The sequence below is a fragment of the Pteronotus mesoamericanus genome, unplaced genomic scaffold, assembly GCF_021234165.1.
Source record: "Pteronotus mesoamericanus isolate MK-2021 breed Mesoamerican mustached bat unplaced genomic scaffold, CSHL_Meso_final scaffold_1186, whole genome shotgun sequence".
Classification (NCBI taxonomy): Eukaryota; Metazoa; Chordata; class Mammalia; order Chiroptera; family Mormoopidae; genus Pteronotus; species Pteronotus mesoamericanus.
The window spans coordinates 9,032,689-9,048,870 of NW_026555302.1; the positions used below are offsets into that span (position 1 = coordinate 9,032,689).

The 16,182-nt window shown below is 50.8% G+C and overlaps 1 protein-coding gene across 2 annotated transcripts in view; it reads left to right on the forward strand.

Moving 5' to 3' along the window:
• ASTN1 (astrotactin 1) overlaps positions 1 to 16,182 on the forward strand; it is a 267,008-nt gene that overhangs the window by 115,534 nt on the left and 135,292 nt on the right. For both annotated transcript variants that reach the window (XM_054587723.1, XM_054587724.1), the window contains exons 3-5: positions 8,720 to 9,113; positions 10,532 to 10,678; positions 11,724 to 11,831. In XM_054587723.1, the coding sequence (XP_054443698.1) occupies positions 8,720 to 9,113; positions 10,532 to 10,678; positions 11,724 to 11,831 (649 nt within the window). The remainder of the gene's footprint in view (positions 1 to 8,719; positions 9,114 to 10,531; positions 10,679 to 11,723; positions 11,832 to 16,182) is intronic.

A 16,182-nucleotide genomic window follows, 5' to 3' on the forward strand; every position in this document is an offset into this window, starting at 1 on the left:
GAGGGACGCGAATGTGATCAAGCCCCAGACCCTGCGTGAAGGGCCTTCCGCTTGTCCCCCGACTGGCACCTCTGAATAGCACAGCCGTCAGGGCCCATCTCAGTCTGTATTTGGGGAGGAAACAGACGTTTTAAATCTTTACTGGTTCAGAGCATGACATTGACGAATGTGGACCAAACCCAGGGGAACCTTGACATTTTGAATCTCTCTCCCCTTCTATTCCCAACTGTTTTCATCCGAAGCCGTGGAACCCCCACAGGTGCCTTGCAGAAGGTCTACCCTCAGTACCTGGCTTTGAATATTGGTTTTCATTTGCTCAGCCCCAGCTGGTGCCCACGAAGCACTGATCTCTCTGAGACCTTCTCTCCTCCCCACTGGGCCGAACTGCCTGACTTTCTGAGAAGATGGGGCGAAGAGGGTTGTAACAACTCCATTATGTTCAGAGCGAAAGAGAGCTAAAGTCTAGTGGTCATTAGCATATACTGTGCCAGCTGCTTCTTCTGTTACTTGTTCAATGATTTTCATAATGGTTGGTCCTAATGGAGCAGATTATTTTTTTTTTTTCAATCAAGATCACCTACTGCATAAAAACAAAGAGGGAAGGAGGGAAGGGACGTGGCCAGCAACAGGCACTGCGCGTTATCCAGCTGGAGATGTTTATTTATTGGCGCCACGCTTGGCATGTGATGGTGTACCGGGCTGGTGCGTACAACCTGTGGAGGGAGCCTGTCTCACGCAGCTCTGCCCCTGGGCTTCTGAGACCGCAGCCTGGGGTGCTGTCGCTTCTGTGCGCGCCCTCTTATCTCCCAGGCTGCCTGCCCCACATTCGTGCACGTGCACGCACACACGTACCCACTCACGTGGGCCACTGGTGTTGTCTTAACTCTGATGGGGGTTCCATTATAAAGCCTGGCAAGGCGGCATCATCACAGATACTAAGTCTGCAGCTGGCGGGATGAGAAGACTCATCTTTGCCCCGGTCGCCTGATTCCCCACTGCTGTGCAGAGGGGTAGGCCACTCGGAATTAAGGGATCTGCTAGAGTTGCCGTGGACCTACAAAGCACAGCCCACAGCGAGCCGCTCCTCTCTCACCCTGCTTCACCCAGCTCTGGTCGGCCTCAGCGTTCTCATTAAGCGACAGGTCAAATCAAACGACAGGTCACCACAGCTGCTAATGATGAGACCGCTCTGAGCACCTTATGAACAAATGCACTCTTTTGCTTTTGCCCTGGGACAGAAAAGTGAAGGCTCTGAAGCAAGAAAAATCCCAAGAACCCAAAAAGCTGGTCTATAAAAAGAACGTGAAAGAGAACAACTTGAAATAGCCAGGCTGACTCCGGCCCGCGAGCCACCAGCCACTTTCCCTGCAGGGCTTCAGGCTGTCGTTAGATGAAACTCCTGAAGTCTCCCGAAGAAATGGACGACAAACTTCCCAGATTAAAGGCTGAAGACAGTGATCAAACCTAAGAGGATGAAAACTTGGAGACCTGGAAACAAAAAGCAGAGCTGTAAAGTATAGTTTCCTCCTGAGAGGAACTTCAGGCTCTGGGCTGCCTCTGGGGGAAGGGCTCTCAAATGTCAACCTGCCTGACCTGGAAGGCTCTTGTTCTTAGAGCTTGTCTCATGCTGACGAAAGGTGGTCTGGTCCTTATCTTTACCCAACAAATGACAACTTAATGAGAGGGGATATTGGGGGGACATTCTATTTCTTTTCTAAGCTTTGGAGACTTGGGTCTTGAAGAATGGGGAAGGGGTTTGGAAGTTTCTCGTGACAGCAGGTGACGGTAGGGTGACACCCCAGTGAGAGGCTAACCAGGCAGGCGGGTCCGTCGCCTGCCAGCGGGATGTGCAGTTCACGTCAGAAGACTCAGAGGACATGCAGAGGCCTCTTAATTAACGTGGCGGCCCATGGCAACTGGAAAGCATTTCCACACGATTAAAGACTTCAGAAAACCCCCAAGGGGAGGTAATGTTCCTAATAATTTATAAATTGAACTCACTACTTAATATGCTTAAAGTGTTTCGCTCATCTTCCATTTGGGAAGGAGATGGGCAGGGGATAATGGATTTCTGTTCGCCAGCCATCACAGAAGAGAATGTGCTGGAAGAGCCGACCAGGGGGCTTTCGCTTCTAGTTTAGGTGATGCCTCTGGCAGTAAAGGGATCCCCAAGGTCAAGAACCTGTTACCACAATCTCAATGACATCATCTGATTCCAAAGGCCTCATTGTACCTTTGGGGGAGGGGCTGGCTTGGCCCACCTCTAATGGAGAGATTCCATCATTTCTTTGGTCTGCAGTTTCTGGCCTTACTGGGCAGGAAGAGATCACAGACATTTTCTTTACCATTTGTTTACCAGTTTAGAGCTATTTACACTTTGACAGGGACCAGTATTACAATCAGGACATTTTCAGGTTGGAAGACTCAGTGCATTTCTTTCAGTTGCCTCATTTGATCGATGAAGGCCCGGTGTAGGTTCAAGAGGTTTGCACCGTCATTCCACTGGTGAGCCCTGCTGTTTTACTGGGGACATTCGTGGTATTAGTATTGATAGTTCGGGTCTAGTATTCTATTGGGCTCATAGAGACACAGGGTTGGATGAGACTTTGAAAACCATTTATCTGCCTCACCCATGTCCAACCCCTGGCACATTGGTGTGCAGATTAGAATATGACCTGTGCTGCCATATGGCTTTGCGCAGTTTTTCTCCTCTTGGCCTGTCTCCTCTGAAAGCCAGAGACAGATGTGCGTGAACCCTGTCATACATGAAAGAGGACCCGTGCCCCAGGCCTGCGAGCATTGTTATTGGGGAAAAATAGTTGACATGGGCCACCAAATTTGTCCAACCACCATTTAATTCCCTTTGGACTATAATTAGAATTCAGTCTGTCCAGTTGCCTTGAGGGATAATTAATTATGTCTCAGATTCACTCTTCTGGTTCCTCCTAGGGTGAAGCTAAGCTTTGAAATGTGAGCAGATTAATTGGCTGTAGTCCCTTGACAGATGGTAGCTGGGAACATAATCTCAGCCTTTCCATTTCTTTGCCAAGTGTTCACAAAATCCAGGTGACATCCTAAGTGTTGGCGACATTGATAGATCCTGATTCTTCATTTTGAGATCTGTGCATCCTGTGACACTGATCTGTGATAAGGGAAGGGTCTGCTTACCCTGCGATGTTACCGAGAGTACTCTCTAGTCCCAGGTCTCTTGACCTATCCCAGTGTCTTCTGTTAGAAGCAGAAGAGTAATGATTGGCTGTCTCCAGCCCTTGTGATCTGTTTCTATCTTCCTTTTGTGCCTGTATTTATATTTAAAAATGAGTTATACAGACTACTTCCACTAACTCCAGCATAAAACCCATGAGATCAGGGCCTATACCTGTATTATTCACAGAACCCAATAGCAGTGTCCACTAGCAAATGCCTTGCTAAAGAGAGTAGAGAACTTGTTGAATGATTGTGGAATGACTTGAATGAATGGGTCGCATAAACAACTAACTTACACAAGTTTTACTTGTAGGCATGTAAATGTCCCTATTGAAATGTACTCAAAAGTTGAACTCTCTTTTCCTCCCTCCCTCCCTCCTGCAGTGGTTGGACACCTGCTTTACGCCATGCACTGTACTAGACCCTGGAGCTTCGTGGCTCCTGCTCTCATGAAGTCTGTAACCCAGTAGACAAGACTGACAAGTGAATTAAAGGCAGAAGGCCTTGTGGTCAGAGTTATATGGCAGGTTCTGTGGGCAGTTCAGCAAGATTAGGTAAATAGTCTCTGAGGTTATGTCACTGAACTCATTTTGGAGGACAAGTAGGAGTTAATTAAGGGAGGGTGACGTGACCCAGACCCAGGACCAATACACATGTCAGATAATGAGACCGGCTTGTGGTTGACCTCCATGACTGGCCTGAGCATGGAAGGGAGATCTGCCAAGAACATTCTATCCTGGGGCAATCACTGCCGATGTTACATAAAACATGGTTACATAAAGATCCCAAAATCTGCACATTACCTGACAACCTCACACTGTACTCTCAGGTGAGCGCCGAAAATGTCAGTGTCGTAATAAAATGAAAGCCAGTTTCATTTGTTTGATCTCTCTTGAAGCCAGTAGAAATGATTTATTGATTTTTTTAAAGAAAAACATTTTTAAATGACATTTTTTTTGCAAGCAACTTGTTCATAGATATGGAGCTCTGATATACCCCAAACGCACTTCTAGTTACAAAATGTTAACAGTTTTGAGGAAAATCAATAGAATAATCAGGAAAGTCATGAAAAGATGAACAAAGAGCAAAATAATTCCATATCATGTGGCCAGTGTTGTTATTGTTTTAATGTTTAAATTTGCAACTTGTTTTGCATAGGTCCAAATGTTTCTTAATTTTTTTGTTTATTTTTAATGCCATGAAAACAAACTAAGACACGTGAATAAGAACACACTCCGAACACAGCTGACGTAATGCAGACACTCGAAGCCAGAAACGCAGCGTGCAGGGCTCTTGGCACTGGTGTAGCTCCTGTGTCGGGAAGGACGTTGCCGTCACGTGGGTCAGCATGCCCGTGTGTATGGCCAGGTGGAAGTCCCTGTGGGGTTGGACGCGTGGAGCAGGCCTGTCTCTCCCCACAGACTCCCTGTGGTCGGACAAGAAGGTACGGCTGCTTGCCTGCCTTCCTCCTCTTGACTCGGTTACCAGGAAGCTCCTAGCGGCAGCGCTTGGCCCGGGTTTATTTCCTTCCACCTCCTGGTTTCACTGGATGATTTGAAGGAAGATCCTAGAGCATCTGTGTTTTTTTCTGAAATTGCTTAAAATCCCCTGTGGAAGTAGTGAGATTAAAAGTAATGATAATATCAGGAACTATAGTTCATCACAGGACTGTACAGGCCGTCAGATGTGAACGTCGGGTCTCCAAGTTCTCACTGTGGAAGGAGGCGACCCCCGTGTCTCTTCCTGCTGCTGGTGACTTTCACACTGGATGAGGCAGATGCGTGTGTGCGCGCGCGCTGATTTTATAAATTGCTGTTATTATAAAATATTATTAAATTATATAGTAATACCATATAGCATTACATATACAAGGGGGACAAAAGGAGGTTTACAACTGCACTGTGGCATTGTTTTTTTCAGTTAAGAAAGCTGTTGCAATAATCATAACCCGCAAGCCTTTTTCCATATAAACAACTGTGCCACTTTGGCCACCCTGTATTATTATTTACATAATAATCCACAATTGGTGAGTCATCTCAAAGCGTTGTGGCATCTGCTACCAGCGTGAGTTACAGGAGCAGAGAAACTGTCCACCCGAGTTGTTGGTCTCAAGTGACCACCTGAGGATCCTTCCTCCTAGGCCTGCGCTAAGTTTCACCTACTGTCTGGAGCTCATTACTGGTAACTCATTATTAAAGAGTTGAGGTCAGCCCTGATTGGTCTGGCTCAGTGGCTGAGCATCGTCCCACAAACTGAAAGGCCACGGTTCAATTCCTGATCAGGGCACATGCCTGGGTTGTGGACCAGGTCCCTGGTTGGGGGTTTGCGAAGGGCAACCGATGGATGTTTCTTTCCCTGTCTCCCTCCCTTCTCCTTTCTCTAAAAAAAACTAAATAAAATATATATATTTTTTAAAGAGTTAAGATTGTCAGGAGTCACTGACTCTAAGCAGAGAAAATGTTTAGCGAAAGCAAGATTAGGTATGTTTAATACACTGGCTTAGCCGAATGAAAATGTGTGTTCTAGCTCCCTTTATGTTGGGTTGTTTACAAAATAAACTGTTCCTGAGTGTCTAGGCCCATGCGTGGGAAAGGGAACTCAATAGGAACCTAACAAAAACAGTGCCGCGGAAGGAGCAGCCACCAAGGGTCTGGGGCTGGAACCAGTGGGGCACTGCCTGGTTTCGTGGTTTCTCTGGGCCTTGTTTCTTCATTGGAAAAGGAGGGGAAGAACCCAGAGATTTTCAGTGAGTAAAAACAGTTGAACCAAAACACAGATTTCTTCGTTGAAATTCAGCCAACGTGAGGGCCTGATGGTGTCCTGCAGGCATGGAGCGACGTGTGATGCCCCGTCTTATTTCAGCACAGGGACCTTGAAGTGGGTCTGCCGTCTCCCCAGTACAGACTGATCTCGGGTGGGGACACCTTTGGGTGCATCACAAAAGGACGTGTGTTTGTGACACTGCTCGTTCGACCCACGGTCAGTTAGATGGGCGTTTGGAATCTCTTCTCTTTGTCCTTCGAGAAGTGAGGATGGACCTAGGAGGAATCACCCATCCACACTCCTGCCTTGTCCCCTCAGGGCTTGTGAGCCACACGCCAGGGGGCTCGCCAGAGAGCAAAGCTCCTTCAGGGCGGCTGTGGCTGCTGGGGAGGAACCCAGGCTCTGAAGTGGGAGTCATTTTGTTCCCCTGTCAGTCCCCTTCATATCCCATGTGACCTCGGGCAAGGTTTTATGTTTCGTTTTGTTTTTACCTCTGTGCCTCACCTTTTCAAATGTTAAAGTGGCTAACATGTTTAACATAGTTTAACTGTCCCTCTTAGAGTTGAAAGTGTGGAGCGTTTATAAGCAGTGTCTGATGCCTCGTAAAACCCCGCCCTGGACAGCTGTTGTCGCTTTATTCCTGCGCAGCATCAGGAAAGAACCTGCGACTGCATCATGCCCCGGCCCCGCGGTGGCCACATGCGAGGAGAGCTGGGGCGGGCGGGCGGAAGGGGCTCCTGCACCCCCGGGCAGGGGGCAGGGGGCAGGAAGGACGGTGCCGAAGCCAGTCCTCGGAGGTGGATGAGCGCTCCTCCTACAGCTCTTCTGGGAGTAAAAGTACCTCCTAATTCAGCGTCTGGCAACTTCTCCCACTCGGGGGGTTTTCTTCCTGTGTGGCTTAGTTGCCTCTTGTTGCAGTTTCAGTTTGGGGGGAAGGACTCTGAGACACAGTGTTCGCTGGAAACCCACAGGGTTGGACGGGCGTTCCCTCTCAGCAGACGGGCGCGGGGCTCCCGTGTGGTCCCTTCGAGAGCCGCGGGGGCTCTGTGTGCTCGTCCGCAGGAATGGAGGGTGGGTGGTCAGCCAGGCCTCTGAGCATGTGGCTCTGTGGCTTCAGACTCTCCCCAGCTGTAGCTGAGCAGCATCACCTGCATGCGTCCTCTGTACCTGCACGGGAGGTTCCACCAGGAGGAGTCACACAGATAACAGAGGAGTTTGAAAACCTGGAGGCCAGCGAGGGTCCCCAAAAAGCCACCGGACATGACCTGCCACTGGCAGCTGCCTCTGTTGCTTCCCATCTCCACTCCTTTGAAAGTGGCCGTGGCGCGCGCACGTGCGTGCGTGTGTAAGTAAGTGTGCGCGTGTGTGTGCGTGTTTGTGTCTGCATGCATGCTCGCTCCTTTGCTCACAGTGATGGTAGGAAAGGGAAGGTAAATGAAAAGGTTTATGAGGAGAGAAACTTTATAAACCAAGGCATAATTATTATGAGACTAGGAAAAGTCCCCTTCAATGAGTTTGGGGAACCATCTTGACGCTGCCTTGTATGGGCTTTCATCTCTGGCCCATATGATGGGGCGGTGGCGATGGCAGCCCCAAGTTGGGAAGGAACCATGTGGCACACCCCCACCTAACGGAATAGGCTGGGAGGGATATGGACCAAAATGAAGGGAGTGAAGACAGGTTGTTCGCAGGAAGATATGTGTCCACTGAGCTCTGAGCAGCAACAAGCTCGCCAGACCTTCCCTGCCAACCCCGTCCTGGGTGGGTGTCCAGGTGGGGCGTTCCATCTCAGCGAGCACTGCGTCCTCCCCTCTGACACATGGAGCCATGTCCTGGTCTTCATGTAACGGCCTCAGAGGATGGCCTTGAGGCATGGTCAGAAGAAACCTCTCCCGCTGGCCGGACCCCAGGACGTGGGTCTCGGTCTCTCCCCTCGAGAGGTGGCGCATCTCTCAGGACGGCGTGAGTTGGGGAGGGCTGTCTCCTCAGGCAGCGGTGGCCCCAACTCATGTCAGAGGGTGAGATGCCTCCGCACACTGGGATGTCCACTCCTCTCCGGACTGGCCCATGGCTTTCCTGGCTGGGGCAGTGACTTTGATGGAGATATTTAAGGTTAGGCTGAGGACAGCCTTGATTCTGTGGGACACCTCTACTGGGCACTTTACGTAGGTGACTGACTTGGTCCTGACCGCCACCCTGTGGGGGCTGGTTTATCTTCCTCAGAGTAGGAAGCTGAGGTTTCAAATGTAGGGGACTCGCGGTCATTGGTAGAGCTAGAGTTAGAATCTGTACATGATTGATTTAAAGATATGAGAGAGGAAGAAACCAGATTCCACGCGCCCCCTCCCCCCCCCCGCCGCCACCCTCCACCACTGTTGCTAAAAATTAGCCTGGAAGTAGCTTTATGGAACAAATTTGCCTTAACAAACTAACCCTCTCCTTTATTTCTGGAGCTGAAACACACTCACTCACTCACTCACTCTCACAAACCCTTCTTTATTCAGTGTCGGCTAAGCCAGCAGCACCTGTGGATCAGTTAAACGATGCACGGGTCATCCCGGCTCCGTTTTTCTTCTGCCGCAAGCAGGGATCCCAGCACACGCCCCTTTGCGTGCCCAGCGATGCCTGTCACACATGCTTCCTGCACCTGGAAGAACGAAGGAACGCGTGATGGGTGGTGGCGGCGCAGGGGCGCTGCTCTCTGAGAGACGAGCTCACCACCCCCCCATCTGCCGTCCTCTCTTCCCAGGGTGGCATGATCGCTCTGCTGCTGTCCATCCTGTGCCTGGTGATGATCCTGTACACGCGCCGCCGCTGGTGCAAGCGCCGCCGGGTGCCCCAGCCCCAGAAGAGCGCCAGCGCCGAGGCGGCCAACGAGATCCACTACATCCCCTCGGTGCTGATTGGCGGGCACGGGCGGGAGAGTCTGCGCAACGCCCGCGTGCAGGGCCACAACTCCAGCGGCACCCTGAGCATCCGTGAGACGCCCATCCTGGACGGCTATGAGTACGACATCACCGACCTGCGCCACCACCTGCAGAGGGAGTGCATGAACGGAGGGGAGGACTTTGCCAGCCAGGTCACCCGCACCCTCGACTCCCTGCAGGGCTGCAATGAGAAGGCGGGCATGGACCTCACGCCAGGTGGGCGACCTGGTCCTTGTCGTGGGAGCTAGGGAGCGGGTAGGGAAGAGCTGCCCCTAATTTCGTGGCTGACCGTCATGCATCATGGGACATGCCGGTGCCCTTTCCCAGGTGGGCAAGAAGCATATGTTTCCTCCTGAGAGGGGAAGAACTGTTTTGTGGCACAGGACGCCAGCAGGACAGGGGTAACTTGGGTCCCTCCCCACCTCCCTTTTGCACTGGTGGCAGAGATACTTTTACATCCAGCCCAAGAGTGGGTTGGAGCCTTTTTCCTACATAGTGAACATCCTCTGGGACATAAGAAGATAGCAAGAAAGATCATTGTGTGAGTATGGTAGTTGTATATGGGCGTGTTTAGGCAATTTAATTTTCCATTTAAGTGGAGAGGATGGAGGTACCTGTTCTTGACTCTGGAGCTTTTGGCCTTGGGGGTTAGTTGTGTCATCTTGCCCATGCTTCCGAAGTCTTTACAAGTGATGTACTTCTTCAGAGAAGAGGAAGGGATGCGGTCAGGCTCTCTGACCGCAGACACCTTGTGCACTTGTGAGACCTGAGGTGGAAGAGACTTCGGCCTGATCTGGCTGAACAAGACCAGGGTCAACAAAATGCAGAGAGGACATAACTGTACTTTTCCTTTACAGTAGCCTACCTGTCTCTCTTGAAATTCTATAAAGTAGCAACTCCCCATAGATAAAACCCCAAGACAGTGGCCCTTCAAAGAACGGCTCCATTATCTTTGAAGAAGACAGTTTGATACTGAATATTGCTTTATATGGACTCTAAACTTGAAAAGAGGGACATCCCATCATACAGGTCTCAGAAAGAGAGCCTATGTGAATGGCTACTTCCTACTAAGATGAAAACCTGGAAACTCCTTGAGAACAGGGGGCACGTCATCAGCGCCTTGGGTTCCCCATAGCACCTGGCGGAGTGCTAAGCCCAGCAGGTACCCACGTCATACTCGGGGTTACAAGGTCAAAGGCACTCAGGGAGCAGGCAGATGGCGCAGACATGTGAACGAGCCGGACGTCAGGTGATAGGGACCGGTTGCAGACTGTGGAGGGGAGCGGGCCTCTTGTCTCTGAAGGCACTCAAATGCACATTCTCGTAAAACTCTAGGCCAACCAAAAGGAAGCCCTCCGTAGGCCGTGTCTAGTCAAAGGGCCGCACGCGGTGGCCCTCTCAACACAGAGTGAGTGGACTTGGATTTCTGGTTGGAATCACACTTACTTCACTCCTCCCGTCCCTCAGGGGCCCCCTAGAAATCCAAGCATTTCCATCTCTGCTAACCCCTCACTTTAAAGGTTCCCTATTTTAATTCTGTGAAAACTGCATGTACTTGGTGTATGCAGATTCCTTTGCTCTCGCTTTCTTTGACTTTTTCTCTGAAAGTTCTCGCCTTGACTTTTCTTATTCAGGGAGCGACAATGCCAAGCTGTCGCTGATGAACAAGTACAAGGATAACATCATCGCCACCAGCCCTGTGGACTCCAACCACCAGCAGGCAACCCTGCTCTCGCACACCTCCAGCAGCCAGAGGAAGCGCATCAACAACAAAGCGAGAGGTACCCGTGTCTGAGGCGGGGTGTGCAGGTGGATTCCCGGCCCCGCCTCTCACTCATGTCTAGAGGGGCTGGGTTTCCGTGCGGTCTTTCTGGAGGCCTGCTGAGTGCTACTTACCAGAAAGACTCAAATTTACAAACTTCATGACCAAGGAATTTCATCAGCCAGGCTTTATCCTTAGGAAATAACTAGACAAATATGCAGAGACAGGTGTAAAAGGCTCTTCATCACATTGTTTAAAAGAGAGGAAAATGGGAAGTCGCTTCAGTGTCCATCAGAAGGGACCTGGCTAACTGCCCGCACATTGGACCCCGGTCCCCTGGCCAACCTCGCAGCCATGCACGGGGATGATACGGATCTGTACCTGTCAGTGTGGGAAGTTGCCCACCCATCTATTAAATGAAACAAAAGAGGTTTCAAAATAGAAGGTGCAGCAGAATGCCATGCTACAGGGAGATCGAAAAGTGTTTATCTGGTTTTGTATCAGAAAAAGGCGGAGAGTATGCATTTCATATTAACACAGTTTTGCTCTGATTGTAAGGATTCAGAAGACATCAGAGTTGGCCCTTTACTCATTTTTGTATATTTTCTTTATTATTCTCTATTTTTGACATTGAATATATATTAATTCTAGAACCAGAAAAAAAATATAAAATCCTTTAGACATTAAGGCATCATGACATATACCTCTTGAGACATAATTTCAGTCTCATAGAACTGGAATTACGACCTGTAAGGAGGGGCATTTCTCCTTCCTCCTATTCCAGCCCCATCCGTGTTCAGCAGGTGGCTGGCAGGAACGCCCCCTCCCCCCAGCCCCGGTAGGGGCAGGGGCTGGGGAAGGCAGGGATCCATGGCTGCTGTCATCTAAAAGTGTTTCTTCACTAGACCTGTGTCTTGGGAAGCTCCGTTCCCCATGGCTACTCCTCCCAGATTGTCAGCCCAGTTGTCATTCTTACCGATTTTTCTCTTGAACTTGCCCAAAGATTTGGTTTCATGAAGACAAAACTGAAGGTGTTGTCTTTGCTATGGTCCTGTCCATTACAGCTGGTTCCGCCTTCCTGAACCCTGAAGGGGATTCTGGCACAGAGACAGAAAACGACCCCCAGCTGACCTTCTACACCGACCCCTCACGGAGCCGGAGACGCAGTAGAGGTAGGAAGGATGGGGGGACAGAGTGCGGGGACAGGGGCTCCGGGGAGGGGAGGTGGGGAGCCGCAGAAGCACTGGGTCGGGCTGTGGGATCTGCACACCGAAGCTCATTTCCGCGGAAAGGATTCTCAGGCCACAGTTGCTCTTCTGGGCCGAGGAAGAAAGAAGAGCCTGGGGTGGAACATTCCGGAGACCCGTCTCTCCCAGATAATGGCACTCTCAAACAGGTGTCCAAGTTGTTTGAAAGGCTATTTCTTGGTCAGAAGACTCTCAATGCCTTCTGGAAGCCTCGGGAGTCCTATCTTGCTGTTTAGAGGCAGGGAATAAAGTGGATAAACTGTGTTGGGTGGGAAAAGTGGACCCGATGTGGACCCGTGCTTCCCCAGCCACACCAGCCGTGGCACTGGGCAGGGCGGGGCGGGGCGGGGCGGGCGGGGCAACTGGGGAACCCTCTCTAGCCTGAAGGGTGCCTGTCAAGGCGTTTACCCTGTAATCCCCTCCCCAGCGGAATCACCGGAGCCACACTTCCGGTCCCTCCACCCGCCCGCCGTCGGTACCCCTCCACCCCGGTGTTGAGGGGCTTCGCGTATGGTGGTTGCATTGGTGGCTGCTGCTTCCCGTGACTTGCTGGCATCCCCTTTCTCACTGAGGTGGTCTGGGTTCAAGCACTAATTGGCCTCAGCGTTGACTGATGCTGGACAAGGACAACAACTTCTCTGAGCCTCAGTTTCCTCACGTAGTAAATGGATTAACAGCACCTCACACGTAGGGCTGTTGTCAAGATTAAATTATGTTAAAATGTCCTTTTTTGGGTGACTGGCAAAGGACTATGAAATCCCTATTGCTGTGGCTCTTAGAGCTCCCCACAGTGCAGCCTCAGGTTTCCACAGTGTTTCATCTTAGAGTTTTGGACAGGGGGGCCCCGTGAGATACAGTGGAGGATACTTGAGCAGTGTCACATTGTGCGGGGTGCAGGGCACAAATAACGCCCCTTTTCTGTTATAAAGTCCTTTATTACAAAATCATAAACGTGTAATTCTGTAACATAACAACATCACATTCAGGCGCACCCTATGACATTTTAGGTGCATTGTTCAAATGAAAACTATAAATTATTACACCCATAATATTACCCTACCAGCCACACTCAAGCAGGTGTTACTTCTGCTGGGCCCTTTATTATCCTCAATAGAGTTTTCCCCAACCAATAATCAGCCAGTGCTCCCAAAAGACAACTGCATTTTGACCCCCTCCTGCCTCCCTTTGAGTTCCTTTGTGCTGAGGACACTTCCCAGAGAGTGGAAGGAGCCTGTTTAATCCCCCAACTCCAGCTCCTGTGGGCTTTGCAGCTCTCAGCGCCAAACTACTTCCTACCACTTTCCTCAGACGCTCGGGGGCTCTGGGCAGCTTAATGTCCAGTGCCCCATCCCTGAGGCGAGAATGTGGGCCCGCTGATCCTTGTTACGTATTTATATACAGCGAATAGTCAACCTAGATTCATCAACGCTGGCCATACCAAAGCAGGGCGTGTTCTGCTTTAATAAAAACCTGTTTAGGAAAATCCACAGTAATGAATTAGAGTGAGTTTCTTTGCAGCATAAACCAATTTATTTTAAACACCAAGCTCTCCCTAATACGTCAACTGTTTATTGCTATTAACTAGACTGTAAGCTTCTTAGGGATGAGCATGTCTAATTTATTTTTCCAAAGTGCCTAGTGGAGGGTTTTTGCCTATAATAGATGATTGTAAGTGTTTGTTGAATTGAACTGGATGCATCAATCAACAAGAAATTTTATAACCTGCCTGCCATGGGTCAGGCTTTGTGATAGGTGGTAGAAACATGAAAACGTGGCACAATGATAAGTCTTAGTTTAATAATATAAATAAAGTAAAATTAATACTCAGAAGTGAGAACAGTTCGTTCTACCTGGTAGCATTTGGAGGCCAAAAAAAAAGAGAAAAGAAAATAATTACACCTGGGTTGTATACAATATAAAGAATTTATTGAAAGAGAAGAATGTAAAATAAGGACATTCCAGCAGAGGATAATAATATAGAAAAAGCCTTAAAGGGCCCTGACCAATATGGATCAGTTGGTTGAGCATCATCCCACAAAGCAAGAGGTCACCGGGTCAGTTCCTAGTGGGGGCACATGCGTGGGTTGCAGGTTCGGTCCCCAGGTAGGGCATGTACTGAATGGCAACCGATTGATGTTTCTCTCTCACATTGATGTTTCTTTCCCTGTCTTCCTCCTTCCCTTCCCTTCTCTCTAAAAATAAATATAAAAAGTAAAATCTTTATTAAAAATCCTTAAAGGCCCAAAAGAACAGTATTTTCAAACAAGTGAAAGTACTCAGTATAGCAGCTGTCATGGGTGCATAGCAGAGATGGCTGGAAAACAGGCTGGCTGCCAAGGGCCGCACGCATGCCACGTTACTGAGTCTGCGCTTGGTTCCGGAGGCCCTAGCCAGGTAGAGATGCTGGATGATGGGTCACTGTTGCGGAAGAACTAGAGACACAAGAACATGGATAGCAAGTTACAGTGCAGTCACAGGAGAGCAGTGGCAAATGCCCCTACACCGTGATCACACTGTGTGACGAGAGCCGTAACAGCAGGGTGCACCAAGGGCTAGAGGAACAGTCAGGAATGGGGGAGAAGCTGTTCTTAAAGGCTTCAGGGAGTGTTTACAGGAAGCTGTTGTTTGGGCTGAGACTTGAAGAGTTGGTGTACACCAGGCTGACAAGGTGACAACATGGCATTCTGTGGAGGAGGAGATAAGATTCACCAGGTTCCAGACACAAACGAAAGCCGTCTCACCGGAGAGCAGTAAATAGTTGCCTAGAATGAGGCCTAGGGTGCGGGTGTGTGGTTTTCTGAGGAAAGAGGGCCGGAAGGTCAGGAGAAAGCCCGTGGCCTTGACCGTAGGGCATGGGTGGGCCTGACACTTCAGCTGGAGCCCTTGAAGGCTGTAAAGCCCCGCGCTGTAGCCCTCCCTGCTTGGCGAAGGCCCCTCTGGGGCAGTGGGGGAGGGTAGGTGCGGGGTAGGGGGGTGGGGGAATGGCTATCGCCATGGTCCAGGAAGGCAGGTGGCCCGAAAGTCTGGATGCAAAATGCAAAACCAGTCAATGGCACTGGGGCGGGGGGCGGGGGGGGGGCGGGCTGCTGGGGAGGGAAGTGTCGGGGCGGGGAAGTGCTGTCACTTGAGAAACCAAGTCCAGTCTGCGGCTGGGGCAATGGCGGTGGGAAGCGGAGCAGGGTGGGAAGCAGGGTGGAAAGCCCAGTCTGGGGTTTGCATTGGAGCGCCTGAGGGACGTTCTGGCAGTGGTTCTGCTGCTCAGGCCTGGCCTGGGCTGGCGCCGAGGTTGCAAGTGTGGGGAGATAGACTCCATGTCCAGAGGACACTAGCCTCTGAGCAGACGCTCTCCAGGCAGCCGGGGACGGAGGATGCAGGGGGCTGCCTGCCGCCCCCGCCCCGGGGGTCTCTGCCTCCCGGCCTCTGCCGGCCCACCGCCCACTCAGGGAACCTGCTCCCAAAAAGGATGGTGCATCCGCGGACTGGAAACCATTCCCGTGTTCCTGGGAGCAGTGGCTCCAAAACCTCACTGGGCCCAAAGATTGGACTCTCATCAGGGCCGTAGCCCCAACAGGACCCGGGCTTTTGTCCCAGCTCCCCTTCTTAGCGGCTGCTTGGCCCCGGACCTGCCCTGCAGTGTCTCTGACTCCCCGCGGCTCTGCGGATGCCGCCGCCTGAGTGTGTGGCCCTTGTGAAATGACAGGAGCTCCCTGGGGCCTGGCCCGTCCTTGTACTTCACCACCGTTCACTGCCCCTGGGCGGCCAGCCTCTTGGAGACCTCCTTTCCTGACGTGTGAAGTGGGGAGGGACTGTGCAGACCTAGGTTTACTGTAAGGAAGTGAGGATTCGCAATTTTAAAGAGTATGTAAATCACTGAGCACACTGTCAGACGTGATAGGTGCCCTTTATCAACAGTAAATATTAACACAGACCGTGAGAAAACTCCAGAGGACCCACACATTCTGTTGGCTATTACCCTCGATTTCTTCCTTCCCCACCTCTGTTCTGCCTGTCTGTGAAATCACCTCCCCCAAAACAAAACACAAACCCCACACAGGCCAAACCCCCCGCTTCCTGTCCCTGACCCCACCTCTCTGGGGGTGCGTCTTTTCCCCCAGCCCTGTCCTGCTATCACTAAGCATTCCGTGTATGCCCTCACCGCAGTGCCTGGGAGAGCCTTCTGCTGTGACAGCATCCACCCCTCATACAGAGGGGCCTTTCTTCAGTTCCCTCCTCCCAGAACCTACAGCGAAAGGACTCCCACCCGGAGAGTAGGTGC